General features: G+C 45.0%; 1 protein-coding gene across 3 annotated transcripts in view; it reads left to right on the top strand.

The window, feature by feature from the left end:
* SERINC5 (serine incorporator 5) overlaps positions 1–18491 on the top strand; it is an 87710-nt gene that overhangs the window by 22536 nt on the left and 46683 nt on the right. For 2 of the 3 annotated variants that reach the window (XM_010949248.3, XM_045512321.2), the window contains exon 2: positions 18122–18289. In XM_010949248.3, the coding sequence (XP_010947550.1) occupies positions 18122–18289 (168 nt within the window). Of the gene's footprint in view, positions 1–1247; positions 1396–18121; positions 18290–18491 lie in introns of those variants that run through there. The other variant, XM_074360312.1, reaches the window with a different exon arrangement.

The raw sequence follows: 18491 nt of genomic DNA, 5'->3' as shown, positions 1-18491 counted from the left end.
ATAATTTTACCTCAGTGTGTGTCAGCAACTCTTGATGGCTGCTCCATCCTGGAGATGAACTGGGGAGGTGTGGGCGGGAGTGTTAGATCTGGCTGGCTGAGTTCACATCTCACGACCTTAGGAAGGTCGCCTCATCTCCATCCACCTCATTTTTCTCCTTTGTGAAAAGATGGAATCGACGTTCTTCCTCCCGTTTTCTCTTCTCTACTTTTTCTCTTGTCTTTCCATCACTCTTTCAAAGTCTCTGTAGCTTATAAACATTTTTCTTCTGATTCTAAAAGTAGTGCATTTTCATGCCAAAAAGTTAAGTAATATTTTCTCATTTGTGGAGAGATGGCAAAAATATCAGTTAAAAAAAATCGTCAGTGAGTATCGTCTGCCTCTCAGGGTTGTGAGGATGAAAGGAATCTTTGTCAAGAATTTAGGATCGTACCTGGCACCTAGAAAATACACAATACAACTTTCTGTTATTCAGAAACTCATTATTTCTACCACTGCTATGACTTGCAAGGAGAATGAAGACTGCCGAGTGCCTTTCAGAATGATACTTGGATGTTGAAGGCTGTGGCTGTTTACTTATAGCTGCCTTTGGAACAGTGTTTGGTGAGGGTTGGTGAGGACGATGAGGATCTAATTTGCTCTTCTGATGGCCTCAGGTCTTATGTGCACATACCTGCTTTAGGGGCTCTCGATTTTGTTTTTTGTAAGGGGTGTGGGGCAGGTAGAGGAGGCTTCCAAACAGTGTGCCCTAGGTCTCCTGGAGATGTGGTGATGTAAAAACAGTTTCTGGACTCCTGATGGGCTTTGCAGTCAGAGACTCTGGTTTCCTCATCTGTAAAATGGGGATTGTGATCATAGGGCTCATTTGAAGATGGGAAAAGGATGTCTTGTTTGGAAAAAAAAAAAAAAAGGATGTCTTAGAAGCAGTTTTGGTGTACTGCCTGGATACAGAGGAAGTGTTTAAGGAATGGCAGGTAACTAGTATTTATAATGAGTACTGAGCAGAAGGATCTCCCTGGTTACCTGAGACACTCTCTGCTTTAATTTTTGGTGTTTTGATGGCAGCACAGCTTGTAATTTTGTCTTAAGCTGTGGAACTTGCTGCAGTTTGACACTTTGAAGTGGGTCTGGGGCTCTGGGGCTTTTTTCTGACTCTGGAGTATTGTTTGCTTTTGTTGGTGCACATGTGCGAGCACACACACGTGCAGGTGCATATCACACATGCGCACGGAATCGCCCTGTGCTTTCAAGGCAGTGTTGAGGTAGCAAAGCTGCTGCCTTTGTTTTCCCTGTGTTACAAGTCTCCTGTCCTTGCACATTCAAGGTCGTGATGCTCACGACTCTCAACCTTGCGCGGTTCTGCTAGAAAGAACGAGAATGAGCTCCAAAAGTAAGGTAACTTCTGTAGATCTTACGTTCATCTCTGTAGTGGGAATAAAGCTACTCTCCCTGCCTGTCACATAGGGTGGTTATCAGGATAGAATGAGAAGTTTCTGAAGGCGTGAATATATTAAATAGTAGAAAGAAATGGAGCTGGGAGGCCCCCAACTAAGACAGAATTCCCAGTTTTTCCACTTATTATGTGTGCCTTTGTTATTTGATCTCAAGTTTCCCATTTATAATAAAGGTTCATGTCAGCAGACCTATGAAGAACTTTAAATTCTATGATGTATATAAAGAATCTAGTAAGGTATATGTTGCTCATAATAGGTGCTCAATAAATTGTGTTTGTACACACTTGTCAGTAGCTGTTGCTTCTGTTAATTTTGTTTCTGCTGCCTGTTTTACCCTATTTTCTCACTTTTCCCCAGTTTCTCCCTTGCCTTCTTTGGGAAAACCAAACATTGGCTAAAATTCCTGTCAGTGAAGCCCTTAATTTCCAGTTGGTAAGTGGGAGGTTGTATCATCAAAGGTTAACTCTTTGAGTTTCTGTTCATTCCTAATAGCTCTTTTTAGGGGGTTTTGTTTTTCGTGCTCTGGAATGCTTCATTTCAAGTTATTCTGAATGCCAAAGGGTACCAGGAATTTAGTCTGTAAAATGAGTTTTAATCTTGATGAGAACATTGACTCTCAAACTTGTTCTTGGGTGAGATACTGTTTGTAAAGCATGGTGTTCCTTACTGGGTACCATGAGAAAGTTAGTGATATGAAATCAATATGATTTTATAGCAGAATATGATTATTATATATGTCCTATAAAATCCCAGGCATATTTGTCTGTGAAAAAGCAAGCTAAGTATCATCTTCTGATTCCTAGTTTTTAATTAATATTTATGATGTATTCTTTCTGTTTGCCATCTGCCCGTACATAATTGGGAACATGTGGTGAAGGCTTAAGGAAAATATATGAGATTAAGAAATGAAACTTGAGAAAATGAAGCTATTTTGGGGGTGTCTTTTAAAATGTAGGTTTTATTATTATTCAGGTGTGGTGAAGCCAACAGATCAAGAGACAGCTGCCTGGAAAAGATAGTTTGTTAAAGGGATACCCATGCCATGCAGGGCTACACAGAGAAGCACCAGGAGCTTGCAGAAGGAGTGAGGGGAAGGCACAGATAGGGGCCTTTTTTGTGGCTTCCTTGAAAAAGTCAAGGCAAGGCAGGGTAAGCAGGTTTAGGATTGGCTGATTTGAATAATTTCAGTGGACTCTAGGGCATAGATGTGGTTTGCAGTTGTCTGGTTCCTGACTCTGGGATGGTCAGGGCATCCTGGTCAGAGAACTGTTACTTCCTTGAGTCTAAGAGCCCGATTGAAGGGGTGGTCCAGAATGTAGCCCTGGGTTGGTTGTGTATAGGAGAGCCTTACTCACAGCGGGAAATTTGCTATCCCTTGGAATTTACTAGCCCTGGGAGGGGCAATCCTTCCTGGGTCAATAAGGCCCCAGAAGCCAGAGCATCAAGAATGCAGAAAATAAGGGAAAATTGCTGCATTATATTTTGTTCCTGCAAGTTGGGAAAAAAACTGTGATTTAATTTCAGTGACAGACCCTTTGGTCCAGCATGTGGCACAGGAGTGGGAAAAGGAACAGGGTGTAAGAAAGAACTCTGGGGTTGGAGCAGAGGAGGCCACAGTTTGGGATCTGGTCCCCATGTGGCCCAGCTGTGTTCTTACAGAGTAAATTTCTATTCAGGGACCACTGTATCACAGATTCTCATTGTCTTGTATATACTGAACTGCTGGTGTTGGTGGGAGGTAATGGCTGGAGACAGTGGGTCAGCAACACTTTTCCCTGCCACTGAGAAATCACCTCGAAGCTGTGGTCCCTCTGTGGTTGCTTGGTGGGGTGATTCTTCTTCAGGGAGGACAGTAGGATGTTCCCCACGTCAAAGCAGAGTCATAGGGGGGCTTATATCAGAGCATGAAGTTGGACTATTTTTATTAAAGCTATCCTTGAAACTTTTTTTATGGTATTTCTTCTCTTCTGGTATTCTTTGATTTTTGCCAAGATTGTCTTGTTCTTTAATGTACCCCCAAGAGAATGAATTTTATAAATAAAATAGACAGTAAGTCATAGCATATGTGGAAGGTAGTAAATCAATGGACTTTTTACTTTTTTCCAAGTCAGAAGACTTCTGCTGTTTGATTCTTCACCTTTTAATATTTGCATAATTTTCCTTTAATGAAAAAAAAACTTACTATGAAATTCATGCTAATGTTGAAAACCTGGAAAACGCAGGATAAGGTAAAGAAAACAAAGATCATTTAACATCACAGCTCTGGTTAATATTTTAGTGTGTTTACTCTGTCTTTTCCCAGTGATGTGTCCATGACCATTTCTCCGTATTAAATTATTTAAGGACATCTTTTTCAGGACTGCTTATTTGTCTGTCATAAGTCCCTCATCTTGTTGTATTGAAGCAGTGTTGATCCCATTGGAAACTTTTGTCGCCTGTTTGCCATCCATGGAGAGTCCTCCCGAGTGGAGAGCTAGGGGACTTGCTGTCAGGGTGTGGTGCGGCTGCCTTAAACACACATCTGTGCCTGCCCTTGGGCATGTTCCAGATCTGCACATTGGGATGCCCTGTCACTGCAGAAGGAAAGCTCTCATCTTTGTTCCCTGAGCCTGAGTAGGACTTTGAAGGAGCCACAGATCACCTGGGGAGCTTATTAAAAACGCAGGTTCCAAATCTGAGCGACTAAGTGTGGGGTGGGACCAGACAGGCTCCCCACGATGCCCCTGCTGCTGGCCTCATGGCCACACTCAGCACCACTGAGCAAAGGCACTTAAGAATTTTCTGGGCACACTGCACCCTCCTTTTGCTGGGAAGCAGTCTGCCCTGGGCTGGTCTTTTTGGTCTGCATTTCCTTTGTCCCCCTTGTCCAAGCTGCTCAAGACTCCAGCTCTTGTCCATGGTCCTGTGCTCACAGCTGCATCCCCACCAGACCTGCTGTCCTCACTCCAGCACTCTCTGCAGTTTCCCAGGCCCCCACCCCCTACTGCCACCAAGTTAGGGTCCAGGAAAGTTTTTCAGTTACTTCCAACTTTATTGCTGCCCCCTCCCCCACCCAGCTTCCTGTCCAGGGATTCAGGCCTAGTGCTGTCTGATTCTTCTCTCTCCTGGAGGGTGGGGGCTCCCACTTCAGAGGCTCCTCTGTCAGCCCTGGCCCAGCTCCCAGCCTGGCACCTCACTGCCTTGGGGCTTCCTAATCCCCAGGCTGTGGATTTCCCTGGGGGAAGGAAGGAGGGGCGAGACAGATCCAGAGTCTTCCCAGAAGCCATCTTCTCAATCCAACATCCAAACGACTCCACCCAGCTAGCTTGAGAAATGCTAGGTTTGATGGAACAAACAGCAATAATTAAGGTCCATTTCCTGAACTGCCTACCCCTTGGGCCTGTTGGCCTTGCAGCCCAATAGCAGTCCACTTGGTATGTGCATCAGCCTAGCTTTGTGGTCCGTGGTGTTTGGTTTTGATGCCGGGGTGCTGGATAGAAGTGCTCCATCTTGGTAGTTTTACATGTCAGAGGCAGCACCACTCCCAAAACACGTGAATGACGTCTTTCATTAAAGAGTGACCCCGGGGAAACCTCCCTCAGAGTCCCCTCTGCCCCACTTGCTCAAAAAGCCAGTGCTCTGTGAATTCAAATGAATTAAAAACACGAAGGTGAAGGTCGGGGCAAGGGACCCCCTGTATAAGAATATTTTCATTTCTTTTGATAAACGTTGATGGAAAAAATGTGATTCATGGACTCCGTCATGTGGCCCTGGTTCCTCTGGCAAATGTACTTTAATAACAGTGACAGGGAGCTTCCCAGGTCGGGGGCGAGTTGCCCGTGTGTGAGAGTTCACTGCCAACTGGTGCCATCGAGGCAGTCTGTCCCTGAATACAAGCGTTTTCACAAGTGCCACCTGGGGTTTGGGGCCAGCTGGCCTTGTCATAAGCCCCCAATTCAGAAGAGGGTCGAAGCTGCTGATAAAAACCAGGCCTCTTGGCAGCACTTCAACTGAAAAAGGCAGTTAACTGCAGGTATTTGCCTGCAGGAAAGACACACACCTAATCATTCCTCATCTTCGAGCTAGAAGTGGGAGGAGGAGATAAACTTTTGGGGATGAAAGGAGAGAAGAACCGGGAAGAAGGCTTCCTGAGGCTTTGAGGGACTGAGGGATGGTGAAATTAACTGTGAGAAAGTGTTTTCTCAGCTGTAGGAAAAACACAGCTGTGAACTTCAGCTCTGAGAAAAGGCTGTTAAACCCAGCCCTTTCATGTGGCCCCAGGCTTTCGTCTAGAGAGCTGGGTGAGAGCGACCCTGTAGAAGGGCCCCCATGAGAATCAAGACATTGCTGTTTCCAGTTTTTCTACTCATTTATGTGAAAATAGATTTGAAATGTCACCTTTTACCAGGAGTTTTGTGAATCATCAAGAGTTAGGATTATATGAAGTCCTGACTGCTAGAAAATCTAGGGTGGGTGGAGGTGGTGTGTGCAGGTTTGTCTTTGCACAGAGCCAGTGCAGCTAGACTCGCCTTCAGAGAGAGGCATCTTGTCACCTGCCATGGGTCCGAGGTGTCTTGAGTAGTGGCCCCTTTTTGTGGTGGGGAGGAAGAGTGGCCAACAGTTGACCCTACATGTGGGTTGTGTGTGAGATGCAGGGAGGGACTTTTCCAGCTGTGTGCTTCTCAGAAGTGGGCAGGAAGGTACATCAGGGGCTTAGGCACTTAGCAGCCATAGCCTGTAGCTTAAAGAGCATTCAGTTTTGTGGCCATCCCAGGGTTAACTCATCCTGTGCCATAAAGTGCCGTCACTTAAACTTTGTTGTGATGGAAACCTTTCAAATTGTACTGGACACTTTAACACTTACTGCCTTCTTGCTAGGGTCAACAGCATCATTTAAACCATTTAAACTATTTATGGTCTTTTAGTGATTTCCCATGTCTGAGTTGATTGCACTATAGATAAAAAAGCGAGGGCTCAAAGGCTAATAGCTCATCCTGCCTCCAGTCCGCTGAGTTGTCTCAGCTGGTGTGTGTTTTGCTGGTCCACTGATGTCTATCACTAGATTTGTCCTTGAGTCAAATCGCCTAATCTTTCTGGGCCTCAGATTTCACATCAGGAAAATGAGAGGACTGGACTGGATCAGAGACTTGCAGCCTAGGTGCTGCGACATGTCCCAGGTTGAGTAGAATTTTGGGGGTGCTGAGTTTGGTGTAAATCCACTAGAATGTAAGCTCCATGAGGGTGGGGGCTATACTTCTAGCTCCTAGAACAGTGCCCAGTCAGTAGTAAGCATTTGATAAATACGTGTTTATGAATATGTAAGAATGTTTGTAGTGTCACAGTGCACCCATGTTTTTTATACATCAGAGTTGCACATAGGATCTCACTTGGTGAGGAAAGATGTGTACCGTCAACCCCTTGAAACTGCTGTCCCGCCTGAGCTCTGAGGTCATGCCCGCTGGAACCGTCTGTGAAGCGAGCTCATTTCTGTTCTCTATCCCAGAGTATGCTTGGATTTAGTTGGCTCTGTGGCCCCCATCACCAGCAGTCTGTGGCTTGGCAGGGTCTGGGGACTGGGCTGGCGTAAAGCACCTCTTAGAAAGGGCTTAGCAGATTTCTTCATTGCAGTATAATCTCCATGACACAATCAGGCAAATTTGGGGTTTTGTGTTCCATTAACTGCTTGTTGATAAGCTATTATGAAGTAGAACAAGCAGGATTTTTCCCCCTCTTTCTTTGATGAGAAGACTTTAAAATGGTTTAAACCTAAAAAGGACTCTTCTTCCCATCATCCTACACTTTTCCATTTTGAATTTCAAAGTTTCGTTTTTTTACACTTTCTCCCCACTAGAACTTACTTTTAACTCATCTTTCTCAGCTCTGTTCTGCTGCAGGTGTTTGTGGCTTCAGTGGGTACGAATGACCATTCTGATTGCCGTGCTTGTTCCTTAGGGGAAATAAAGAGGGCCCGTGGGAGGTGCTTCGGCGCACGTGGAGCAGCTTCTTCCAAGTTGCCAGGATGCTCTCCTGGGTTCAAATCTGAGGAGTTTCATTTCTAAAAGTGTTTTCTTTCAACAGATGAGCAGGAAATGACAATACTGTTTTTAATCATCAGTCCCCCTGCCTTCCGTATCGACCTGATGGGCTAAGGATAGTGGGCATCTCTGGGAGGAGGGACATGACTGTGATGATATAGATGGTGAGAACAGGTGGCTTTGGGGTGGGGGGTGGGGTGCTCTGTGCCAGGCTCTGTGCTAAGAACTTCTCCTGAACTGTCTCATTTAACCCTCATGACAACCTTGTGAAGTAGATATTTTTATTCCCATTTTACAGTGAGGTAACTGAGACCTGAGAAGTAAGAACTGATCCGAGTCCTCATGACCAGGCTGCATTCGAGCTTGGGTGTGAGCCCAGACAGCCTGGCTCCGGCACTCTTGCTCTTAATCCAGAAATCAGGGATTCTCAACGGGAGGGGGAGGGCAGTTGTCTGAGACATTTCTGATTGTCTCCACTTATGAGGGAGAAGGAGGGGTGCTGCTGCCATGTAGTGGGTAGAGGCCAAAGATGCTGCTAAACACCCACAGTGCACAGAACAGCCCCCCAGCCGAGAGTGATGCAGCCCCCAGTGGGGCTGAGTTTGACAGTTTGCTGTAAATGATGTCTCCCCAGGAGTGTTTGTTTGCTGTTGAACTGCTGGAAAGTGGAGTCAGCTTACCTTTTAACCTTAAACCTTATAGGTTCTTTCCACCAACCTAGTAAAATATATTAAGTGGTATTTTTTAGAACATATGTAAGCAGAGGGTGGTGTGATGGAATGATTTAAAGAATCCAACTGCTGTCTGAGAACAGAGAACTTGATCTACATCCTTTTGGTGCTGAAAGTAACCCTAACCCTGTGAGAAAGAGACTCCCAACAAGGGAGCAATTTTGTCCAGGATCCAGCGTGACCCCAAAGCCAGTGCTTCACCGGTGTTCACAGCCTGTCCTTGCCCGTTTCAGATTCGCCCCTAGTGGCAGTGGGTACTGAGTGCCAGCTAAGGAGGGACTCGGACCCTTGACAGTGCTTTTCATGGAAGTGCTCTTGAAACCAGCATGTGCTCGTATGTTGAAACTCGCGTGAGAAACCACCCACCCCCAACTCCTTTCTGACAGACCTCCGGAGTAGTGTAGTAGGAGTCTTCTAGTTTTATGCCTCAATTCCAGTGATTGGCAGAAAACAGCCAGAGTGAACACATAGCTGAAGTAGATCTCATTTACTCACTGGCTGATTCATTTTTCAGATATTTTGAGTGTGTACCTCATAGGTAGTCATTTTGTTTTCTTCCAAAATAGAAACTTGTAATGTTTATCTAATTATAAGATGTGTGCTTGTGCAAAGTGTTCGGAAAATACAGAAAAGCATAGTCACTCACAATCTTACAACTTTCTTAACTGCTGTTGGCATACTGGTATGTACTTCAAGACTGTTTGTTGTTATTGCAGATCTGTGTCTTTGTTACAATTTTACCCCAAATATTATCACACCCTATACCATTCTTTTGTTAACTATTTTCGGTTAATACAGTGTGGGCATCTTTCCATGGTGGTAGCTTTTTCTGTATAATCTGTATAATCTTCTCAGTGGGTGCATTGGGTTCAACAATACGAACCTGCCAGGTGGAGATGGTATAGCTCAGTGGCAGAGCGCATGCTCAGCATGCATGAGGTCCTGGGTCCAATCCCCAGAACCTTCTCTAAATATAAGTAAATAAACCTAATTGCCTCCCTCTAAAAATAAAAATAAATTGTATAAAATTTTTTTAAAAAATTTAAAAATGAATGTACTGTAATTTCAGTGATCAGTACTCTTTCTGATGCAGAAAGGAACATCTAGGTTTCCTTTCTTCTAAACAACACATAGGTGGTCATGCTTGTGTATATGTCTTTGTATTCGTGCTTAGTGAGGGTAGAAACAAGGGCCCTTGTTTATTGTTGCCTTCCCAGGAGCTAACATTGCACAAGCAGGAATGTAGTATAAGAACTATTGAGTGAATGAATGGCCTGGTTATTTTCATAGGACTAGGAATAGGGCTTTTTAAGTGGGGTAGGACTTGTAGGTGAGGTGGGGAGCTTGGTGATGGGAGGGGGTGAGCTGCTCAGGGCCGAGTTTTACTAGAGGTCATCCAGGTCCACTGAGGCCAGAGGTTGCCTGGGAGAGAGGAGGGAGCTCACCAAGGGAGATGCCCCCTTCAGATACTTGTTGAATGCTTTCTGTACCCCTGAGGGCAGGAGAGAAGAGCTGCTTCTTTGCTTGCCTCCTTCTTCCCACAGTTTCCCTGCTGTCGGAAACCAAGGTTTCAGGCCGGTGTTGTCTTTCTGTCTGGGACACCCTCTTTATATGCCAGCAGTAGGCAGAGCAGAGTAGCAGAGAGCCTACCAGATGCAAATCCTGGCTCTACCCGCTCTCTCACCAGCTCTGTAGGGCTGGGGTGATACAGTAGCTCATGGTAATAGTTGTTGGTTTGCTCTGTATTCTTCTGTGTGGGAGAAATCCACTGTCAGCCCCAAACAAACCAGCTTACTAACACATGGTAATATGTGCTGAATTTCCTAAAACACATTCATTTTGTGAATTAGCAACTACCTGCCAGCTCTTATTTTTTGTGCAGTAAGATACTCCTTCACTGAGCAGAGGAATTGCGTGTTCTTGTCCTCCTAGCTTTCAGGTCACGTCATTTCCTTGCAAGCTACCGGGAAAAGGCAGCACCTGGCACCGTGGTGGCAAGAATTGTTATTTACGACTCCCTCCATCTTCTGGTTGTGGTGGACAAAAGGTCTGTCTAAGCTCAGTGGGCAGCTATTTTCTGAGAATAGAGTGGGGAGAATAAGCTGCAAAATGTTGGTTAAGTTTTTCTCTTGTGAGTTCAGAGAAATCCCTTAAAGCTCCAAACACTGCTATCAAAGTAGAATCAGTTGTTCATTCCCTCTCTGCTGACCACCGGTGAGTCACAGCTAATCCTAAAACCTCAAAAGAAAGGGAAGAAAACTGGGCTATGACATCACCTGAGTAGTATCATGTGCTACCCCAAAAGGTGGAAATCTAAATATCGTTCAAGGATAGAGAGCACTATTTACTTTAATAAAATATTTTGAACCCAGTTTTATCTTTCCTGGTTTTTTTTTTTTTTTTCTGTTTTCCTTGGTATTATAACTCCCCGCATGCACAGAAACATCTGGGTTCTGCTTCTAACAGATTCAACAACTTCATTTTTTTAGGAACTTCCCTGCTGCTGCCCCACCTCCTCACCATTTATGAAGGGACAGTATTATAATTATTATAGTTAACAGAAATCTCTTAAGTCTTTCCTCTGTTCTGCTAGAGCTTCTGGGTTTCCAAGTCGGGAAAAGGGACTGAATGTAGGGTGGTGTCAGATTTGAAGCTTTCTTTCCTGTTGCATTTTGGACTTAGTTTAGACGCACTAAGCCAACGGGGCTGTCCAGAACTCTCAAGGAATAAGTCTGAATGAATGAATGAATGTTTTCCATGTCATTGGGGGATTTACACGCCCCAGAGCTAAAGCAGTGAAACTGAAGAATGTGGCCCACGTTTGGGGTGATTCTTGTGTCCTTACACACTTGCTTGCCTTCCTAAGTGGAAGGAAGGGAACACGAGTTACGGTGATGAACATGAGTCACTGCCCCACCGCAGCTGTACCTCGGAGAGCATAGACGGGGAAGCATCGAGCCATGCTCATAGAACCCGTCGGCTGCCTGAAGAGCTTTTGACTGCTCCACTTTTTAGTTCTTCTCTATTTTTGATTGATTTTTCTCTCTTCCCTCTTGCTTTGGGTTTAACACAACGTGCTTGCTGTTGTGGGCCCAGCAGGTAGCCGGTCGGTGAGCCAGTGACACATGGGTTGGTAAAAGAATTTACCAGAGATTAAGTATAAGAATAGAAAAGAGTTTATCAGGGTACACTGTCATAGAAAACAGCAGGCCACACAGAAAGAGGTGTCTGTGTTAGCCCCGAGGTGAAGAACAGGGGAAAGTTTAATAGTTACGCTGCCGTAAGCACTAGCAGGCCACACCGGCGAGGGGTGCCTGCATGAGCACCGAGGCCTGGCTACTGAGGTCTTTTCTAAGGGAGGGTCACGAGGTGCCTGATTGGCTTGTGCACAAGTCTCTGGTTGCAGGTGAGGTAAGAGATGTAGGGTCCATGAAGGGCGGTGGGGGTTTGTGACAGATAAGTTGGGCTGAAACAAGCCAGCCTGAGCATTACCTAGGGCTGTTGGTTTGTTAGGGGAAACACACCCAGTAAAGAATATACTTTATCTGTTGAGGGATCACAGGCAGAAATGGGGGTCGTTGGACATTGAAGGACATCATTTGGCCCAGCACTTGTCTCTTGCAGGTCATTTTTCAACACTAAGAGTTTATGGATGGTAGGGACCAGATCACTGCTTGTGGGGATGACCAGACCATAGCATGGATGCCACCACGCCTCTGGTCCTTGCGTTTTCACTGCTGAAACATTCAGCCTTGGAGCCACCCTCCACACGGTGTTCTAGACCGCCACCGATGAGCTGAACGGGAGATGAAACCTGTTTACCTCCCATCCACAGCCTACCTAGGCCCCTTCAATGTACAAGTGAGGAAGACGAAGACCCGGAGGCTCAGAGTTAGATCCTGGCCCCCTGCTTCTCCGACGTGTGCTGTTACACCAGTTGTCCTTCCTGTGCGCTTAAGCGAGCCTGTTGGAACTGTGAAAATAGGACTTGAGGGAGGGAGAGAGGAACTGTATAAGATCCATGTTGTATGTGTTTTTACGCCAATTCTATGACATCTCTTTTGCTTTCTTCCTGATTCTTTGCTATTTCCAATTGGTGCTGTTGTCAGCTGTGAATTCTAGGTAATAAAGGAATTGTGCTTTTTAATTTAACAAAAAAAGAATCTGGAAGTTACTGCCAGCCCTAGCTCATGTTCTGCTTCTGTGGTCACTTTCTCAAGTGCCTGGCATCAGTCCTTAGAAGAACTGTCCTTAGAAGAGCTGGCCCAGGGGGCCAGCCCAAGGCCAGCGGGGGAGGACGGAGAGGGAGACTGGTATTTATTTATTGTGTTGTGTTGGGGGTATGTGTGTACAGCTAAGATTGGAGAAGAAAACTAACACTGAGGGGAGGCCCAACTCCAGGTAGCCGCAAGCAGCCTGCTGATCCTTTCTTTCATCTGGATTCTGCCCTGGGAAGCACAAAGCACCTTCTGTTTAGCAAAGCCTTTGCTATTCATGCTGCTGCTATTTCCAAGGAAGTTGGAGAGGGTGTGGACGGCTCTTTGAAATTTTTCTTTTTCAGTATGTTTGGGGGAGGGGAGGGTTCTTCAGAAAGAAAAAAAATCACAAAAGTCAGTGCCACAGTTGCAAATACTTTTTACATCCATATCTTCAAACTTCCCTTAAACTTTCTTTTTTTTAGTCATGAGAGTAATACACGCACACGGTGAGAACCTAGGCAGGAGAGCAGAGCAGCGAGATGTAGCTGTCTCATTCTCCTCCCCACTCTACAGATAATCTTTGCATCTACACCCCCACCCCCCACCCCAGACATGGCAACTGAAATGAAAGCACACGACACAAGAGTTGTGAGTTAAGTTTTAGTTGGGGCAAACTGAAGACAATAGCCCAGGCGATAGCGTCTCAGATAGCTCTGAGGAACTACTCTGAAGAGGTAGGCAGAAGGTCAGTATTACAGATGATTTTAGTGAAAGGGAAATACGTACAGTCAGGCACACGTATTGGCAGAGGCTGCTGCTAGTCATGAGGAGCAGATGTCACCATTAATGATCTTGTGTCTAGATATGAGCAGCTGCAAGATTCTGGGCTTGTAAAATCTCCTAAAATTAACTATCTAAAGGCCTATTCTGCCAGTTTTCCCAGAGCCCAGAGCACCTCGTTCCTGATGGCCACCCTGAACGCCTTTCAGGGTGTGTTGAAGGTCAGCGGCTGCAGCGGCTCATGGTTCAATCCATGTACAGGCAGGTGGGAAGGGCCAGTTTTTAATTAGTGCACAGATACGCATGCATATGAAACATCAGGACTTACTGACTGTGTCAGTTTGCTGAGCTCTCATAACAGAGTACCACAGACCGAGTGGTTTAGACCACAGAAATTTAATTGTCATAGATCAGGGCGGCTAGAAATCTGAGATCAAGCAGTTGGAAGGGTTGGTCTCTTTTGAAGCTTCTTTCCTGAGCTTGTAGCTGGCTGTCTTCTCCCTCTGTCTTCATGTGGTCTTCTTTCTGTGTGTGTCTGTGTCCTGGCTCTTCTTACAAGGGCACCAGTCATGTTGGATTAGGGCCCGCCCCAATGACCTTATTTAACCTTAACTACCCCTTTAATGGCCTCCTGTTCAAATTTAATCACATTCTGAGGTACAGGGGGGTTAGGACTTCAACATATGAATGACGGAGGTGGGGGTGGGGGTGGGTAGGGATATAATTTAGCCCCTAAGGCTGACTTCTTTTAAACTATATCCTATTGTATAGATCATCCATAATTCATTTATCCAGCCCCTTTGTAGCTGGAGAATAAGATTGTTTTTATGCTTTTAACAAACAACCATATATCTAAATCTCTGTGCCCTTGTGCAAGTGTATCTGCAGAAGGAACTTATAGAATTGCAAACATCACCCTCCAAAGAGATTGTCTTGGGTTCCTCTTGAATGTGTGATAATTTCTTATGGAAAAAGAGCGTGTGCGGTATCTACCAGTTAAAGTCCCTAATAATGAGCTCTCTGTGATACAATGCTGGTGGCAGAAAGTCAGAGTGCAGCACATGACTTGTGCCCTTGGCCCTGTGGAGTGGGCTGGCCAGCCCTTTGGCTTGAGGAGTGTTGCTCTTATGACTTTCCCGTATATCATTCACACAGCATCCATTTAGTCCTTTCAGCCATTGATGGGCACTGTTTTGTTCATGTTACTGTTTATTTTTCGGTAGACTTTATTTTTAAGAGATGTTTTAATTGCTTCTTGGCCTTTTGGCTAGGATCAAGTGAAGAGATACTTTCAATTTGCAGCAAAACTGAGAGGAAGGTACAGAGATTTCCCTTAGACCCTCTGCCCGCACACATGCACAGCTTCCCCTGTTATCCACACCCCCCGCCAGACTGGTACATTCAACTTCACCAAATTTCACCTCAACTCATAAATACAATTCAAATGTTAAAATTGTATTCGTAACAGTGGTCATAGTGTGAATGAAAAATATTGCCTGTCATATCAGTAAACAAAGGATGTTGCAGCCACTGTAGCCGCCCCCCCCCACCCCCCGCAGTGGTGCACCCTGAGGGGCTAAGGATGAGAAAGAACAGGACACTGGCTGAGGATAGCTAACGTGTGTATCAAAGGGATGATTTCAGTGAGCCCAGATTCTTGCATCTTCCCATACATAGAAAAGCACTAAATTCCTTAACTTGAGATACCTGGTTTTCTTTAACACTCATCTTTTGATGTTTGGACTACCTGGTCTTTGTTGCAAAACCCCTATGTATCCTGGGTTCCTCCCTTACCTCTTTGGAGCAGTCCCGGGCTTGAAGTCCTCAGAATGTCCGTCAAGTAAAACATAATTCTCAACTTTTAGGTTGTACTTTTTTTTTCAGTTGACAATTACAACCAATGAACCTGCACTGACACATCATTATCATCCCAAGTCCATAGTTTACGCTTGGTGTTGTATATTCTACATTTGTTTTTTTATACCTTGACTTGTTCAGTAAAAGGTTTAGGGTTGTCTGGAGCCAGAGGTAACAGGACACAGGCACTTCTCTCCAAGCTTGGGACAGCCCCAGAGGTTAGGCTGGCCAGGAGTTGATTTTTCCAGTTTTGAAGGAAGATTAGGGGAGTAACATGCTCAGAGTAATAAAGCTGTAAGTGGCAGGGAATCGAATGTAAACCCATTTTATTCTAAATTATGCTCCTCCAGAAAGAAGTGGTAGGTCAGCAGGCCTGAGATGTTCTCGCTGCGAACATAACATTTCTTTTATGGATGCTGCTTTGAATTTCCACTTCTCATATCAATGTTTAGCTTAAGAAACACACTTGTACCCTTGGTTACTGGCATCATTTGCTTTGATAAATAACTCTTAGGCTAGTAGAGAACTGCTGTTTGATGCTAACATTAGGCATGTGTGTATATATGTGCACACGCCTGTATATACATAAACATACATGAATACCATAGTACTATGTAGAATGAAAGTGAAAAATAAGGAGAGTTTAAAAAATTAGATCCACACAGTGATACATGACTTTAATGACAGAATAGGATTAAATCAGTTTGATTTTTCTCTTCACATTTTCCGTAATCACATTACTGTGTCACTGTTTGTCTTTTAATGACTGATTAGGCTCACATTATGTATATATCTGTTCATTGTTCCCCTCTGCAGAAATAGTAAGTGTAAAGGTTGCTTCTGCTGTGGGTAAATCCTATCATGGGATGATACCATCAACTGCTTCTGAATTTTTCTTTTTCCAAGTCGGATAAATGTTTTGTTTATCACACTTGAATTTGAAATACAGTAAAACTCTTTATCTACGATCCTAGAGCTTAAGGAGTTAGCAACCAGTGAATGAGGCAGTTGTAAAGAATTTGGGAGGCAGAGGAGGAGGGAGGCAGGGCTGGGGAGAAGCCAGCTAAGCCAGTGGGTGGGGAGAAGGGGGAGCAGGGGAGGGAGAGAGAAGAAGATTCGGGGCATAGGAGTGAAAGGGATCAGCAGAATCAGGGACAGAGAATATGAATGTGTGCATGGAAAGGAAGGTGCCTGTGACAGCACCACACAGGCAGCAGTGTCAGGATCCCACTCGTGTGATCTGTTAGCTCAGCCCAATAGAATAGCTTATCTTACAGAGCAGTGGCCAAGCCTTAAGAGGTAAGAAAAGTCGTGAGGAAAATGGCTTAGAAGACTGAACTTAAGATGGAGAGATTACATCAACAGAATTTTTAGGTTATGAGATGGTACACAATGACAAAGGGCTCGAACAACGGTAGCTTCATGAAGTAAATGAAATAACTTGGGAAATGTGTAGGTTTTCAAGATCCGTTGTAACGTCATTATGATCACAGCCTGTGGTCTTACACCTCTGATCTCTTCTCTTCGTAAGTGATGTTTATAGTCTAGCCTCCTAATTGATGTTTGTTTTGAAGCCGTGCAAAGCTCTGGGCTTCCTGCTAAGTCATTACTGAGAGACTAAATTGTTAGGTTTTAGGTTTTATATATATATTGTGTTAATACATGTAGGCTTGGTTGTCTTTGTAGTTCATGGGAATCTCTTGTAGAATTCCCTGTTTGCTAAACAACAACAACAACAACAACAACAACAACAAAATCCCTCCCTAACCCCAGGTGTGTCTGATTAGGTTGTGCAAGAGACCACTGCGTATGCCAAGTACTGTTGCCACCATCACTGTAATAAACAAGGGGTTCTGAGTCTTCAAAAATAATTTGCTCCTGGTTCACAGCAAGTAGGTGGGCAGAGCCAGGCCCTAAACCCAGGCAGGCTGAACACACTGAGCTTTTAACAGCACTGTGTTCTGTTGCCCTGTGCTTTATTAAAGATCCAGTTTCTTTTTAGGGCTGTGAAAACACCTGATACTCTGTTGATGAGTATATGTCACCGTACATTTACTTAAACCCATTGAATATGCTACATTAAGACCAAACCCTTAGGTGAACCGTGGACTTGGGGTGATTATGATGTGCCAGTGCAGGTTCATCCTTGGGAAAAAATGTACCATTCTGATGACTGATGTTGATGATGGGAAGGCTATACGTGTGTGGGAGTCGGGGGCATAAGGGGAATCTCCATGCCTTCTTCTCATTTTTGTTGTAAAACCTAAAACTTCTAAAAACAAAAAACAAACTTTTTTTTTAACTGAAGTACAGTCAATTACAATGTGTCAGTTTCTGATGTTCAGCACAGAGTCCCAGTCATGCATATACATACATATATTCATAAAAAAAACCCAACTCTTAAAGAAGAAAAAATAGGTTAACACCAGACCCAAACCTGAAAACTCAATTCCTATTTTATTTAATATTCCCAAATTATGTCCAGTTGTGTTGACTGGTAAAGCCCAGTCATGCTCCACTCCTGAGCCTAAAGCCTACCATGAGGAGCTTGAAGCCCAGTTTAAGGATGCTCGGAAGAGGCACCTATGTTTTTTGTGCTTCAAGTTACTGCCCCTCCTCTCCCCACCCTCCCATTACTTCCTGCAAAGGAGGATGGATGCAAGGGCACCTAACCTTTCCCTCCCGACATGTCCCCAGGTGTTCATGCAGTTCATTCTTTGGCTCATGAGTTTTGCAGGTCCATTTCTTAGGCCCAGCTTCTTGGTTTTCACATCCTTCTCGCTTCACTTAGTCCTTTTGCTAGTTCTTGGCTTCTTCTCTTGCTCTTGGCTGGCTTCTTTGAGAGTGATTGCAGTGCTTTGGGTGAAGGTTGCCTTTTCTGTGTAATGGTTGGACGTCTCCCAGGCCCTCACGTTTGTTGAAGACGATGTTAGACCTTCTGGTGAAGGCCCTGTTCACACACTCAACAGTTCGCTCACCCTCTGTGGGCCAGGTGCCTCAGAAGGGTGGTCTCCCCACCGACAGCTGTCTAGGGCAATAGGTTTGTAAAGTCGTGGCTCTGAGACTTTTTTGTGTTCTTTTCCTAGTTGGCCTGCTGCTGTGGAAGTGCTGGCTGCTCCTTCTGCTGCGGCTGCTGCCCCAAGATTCGCCAGTCCCGGAGCACCCGCTTCATGTACGCGCTCTACTTCATCCTGGTCGTTGTCCTCTGCTACGTCATGATGTCCAACACCGTGGCCAACGAGATGAGAGAGCACGTGAGTCAGCTGCCTCAGCTCTCCCCATTTCTGACAGCTGAGGAGGGTGCTTGGGAAACACTCAGTTTAGAGGGTGGTGCCCGCCCACCCCAGTGTGGTTTGGGGTTGTACCTGCTCTCCCGCACCTTCCTGAAGCCTCCAGTGCTTCCCTGCCAAGCGGGCAAGCCCTCGCCGTCTTGGTCTTTGATAGTAGGACCGATGC

Source organism: Camelus bactrianus, chromosome 3 (assembly GCF_048773025.1).
Source record: "Camelus bactrianus isolate YW-2024 breed Bactrian camel chromosome 3, ASM4877302v1, whole genome shotgun sequence".
NCBI lineage: Eukaryota > Metazoa > Chordata > Mammalia > Artiodactyla > Camelidae > Camelus > Camelus bactrianus.
Note: the sequence above shows the minus strand (reverse complement) of the source record. Positions and strands in the feature narration are given on the sequence as shown.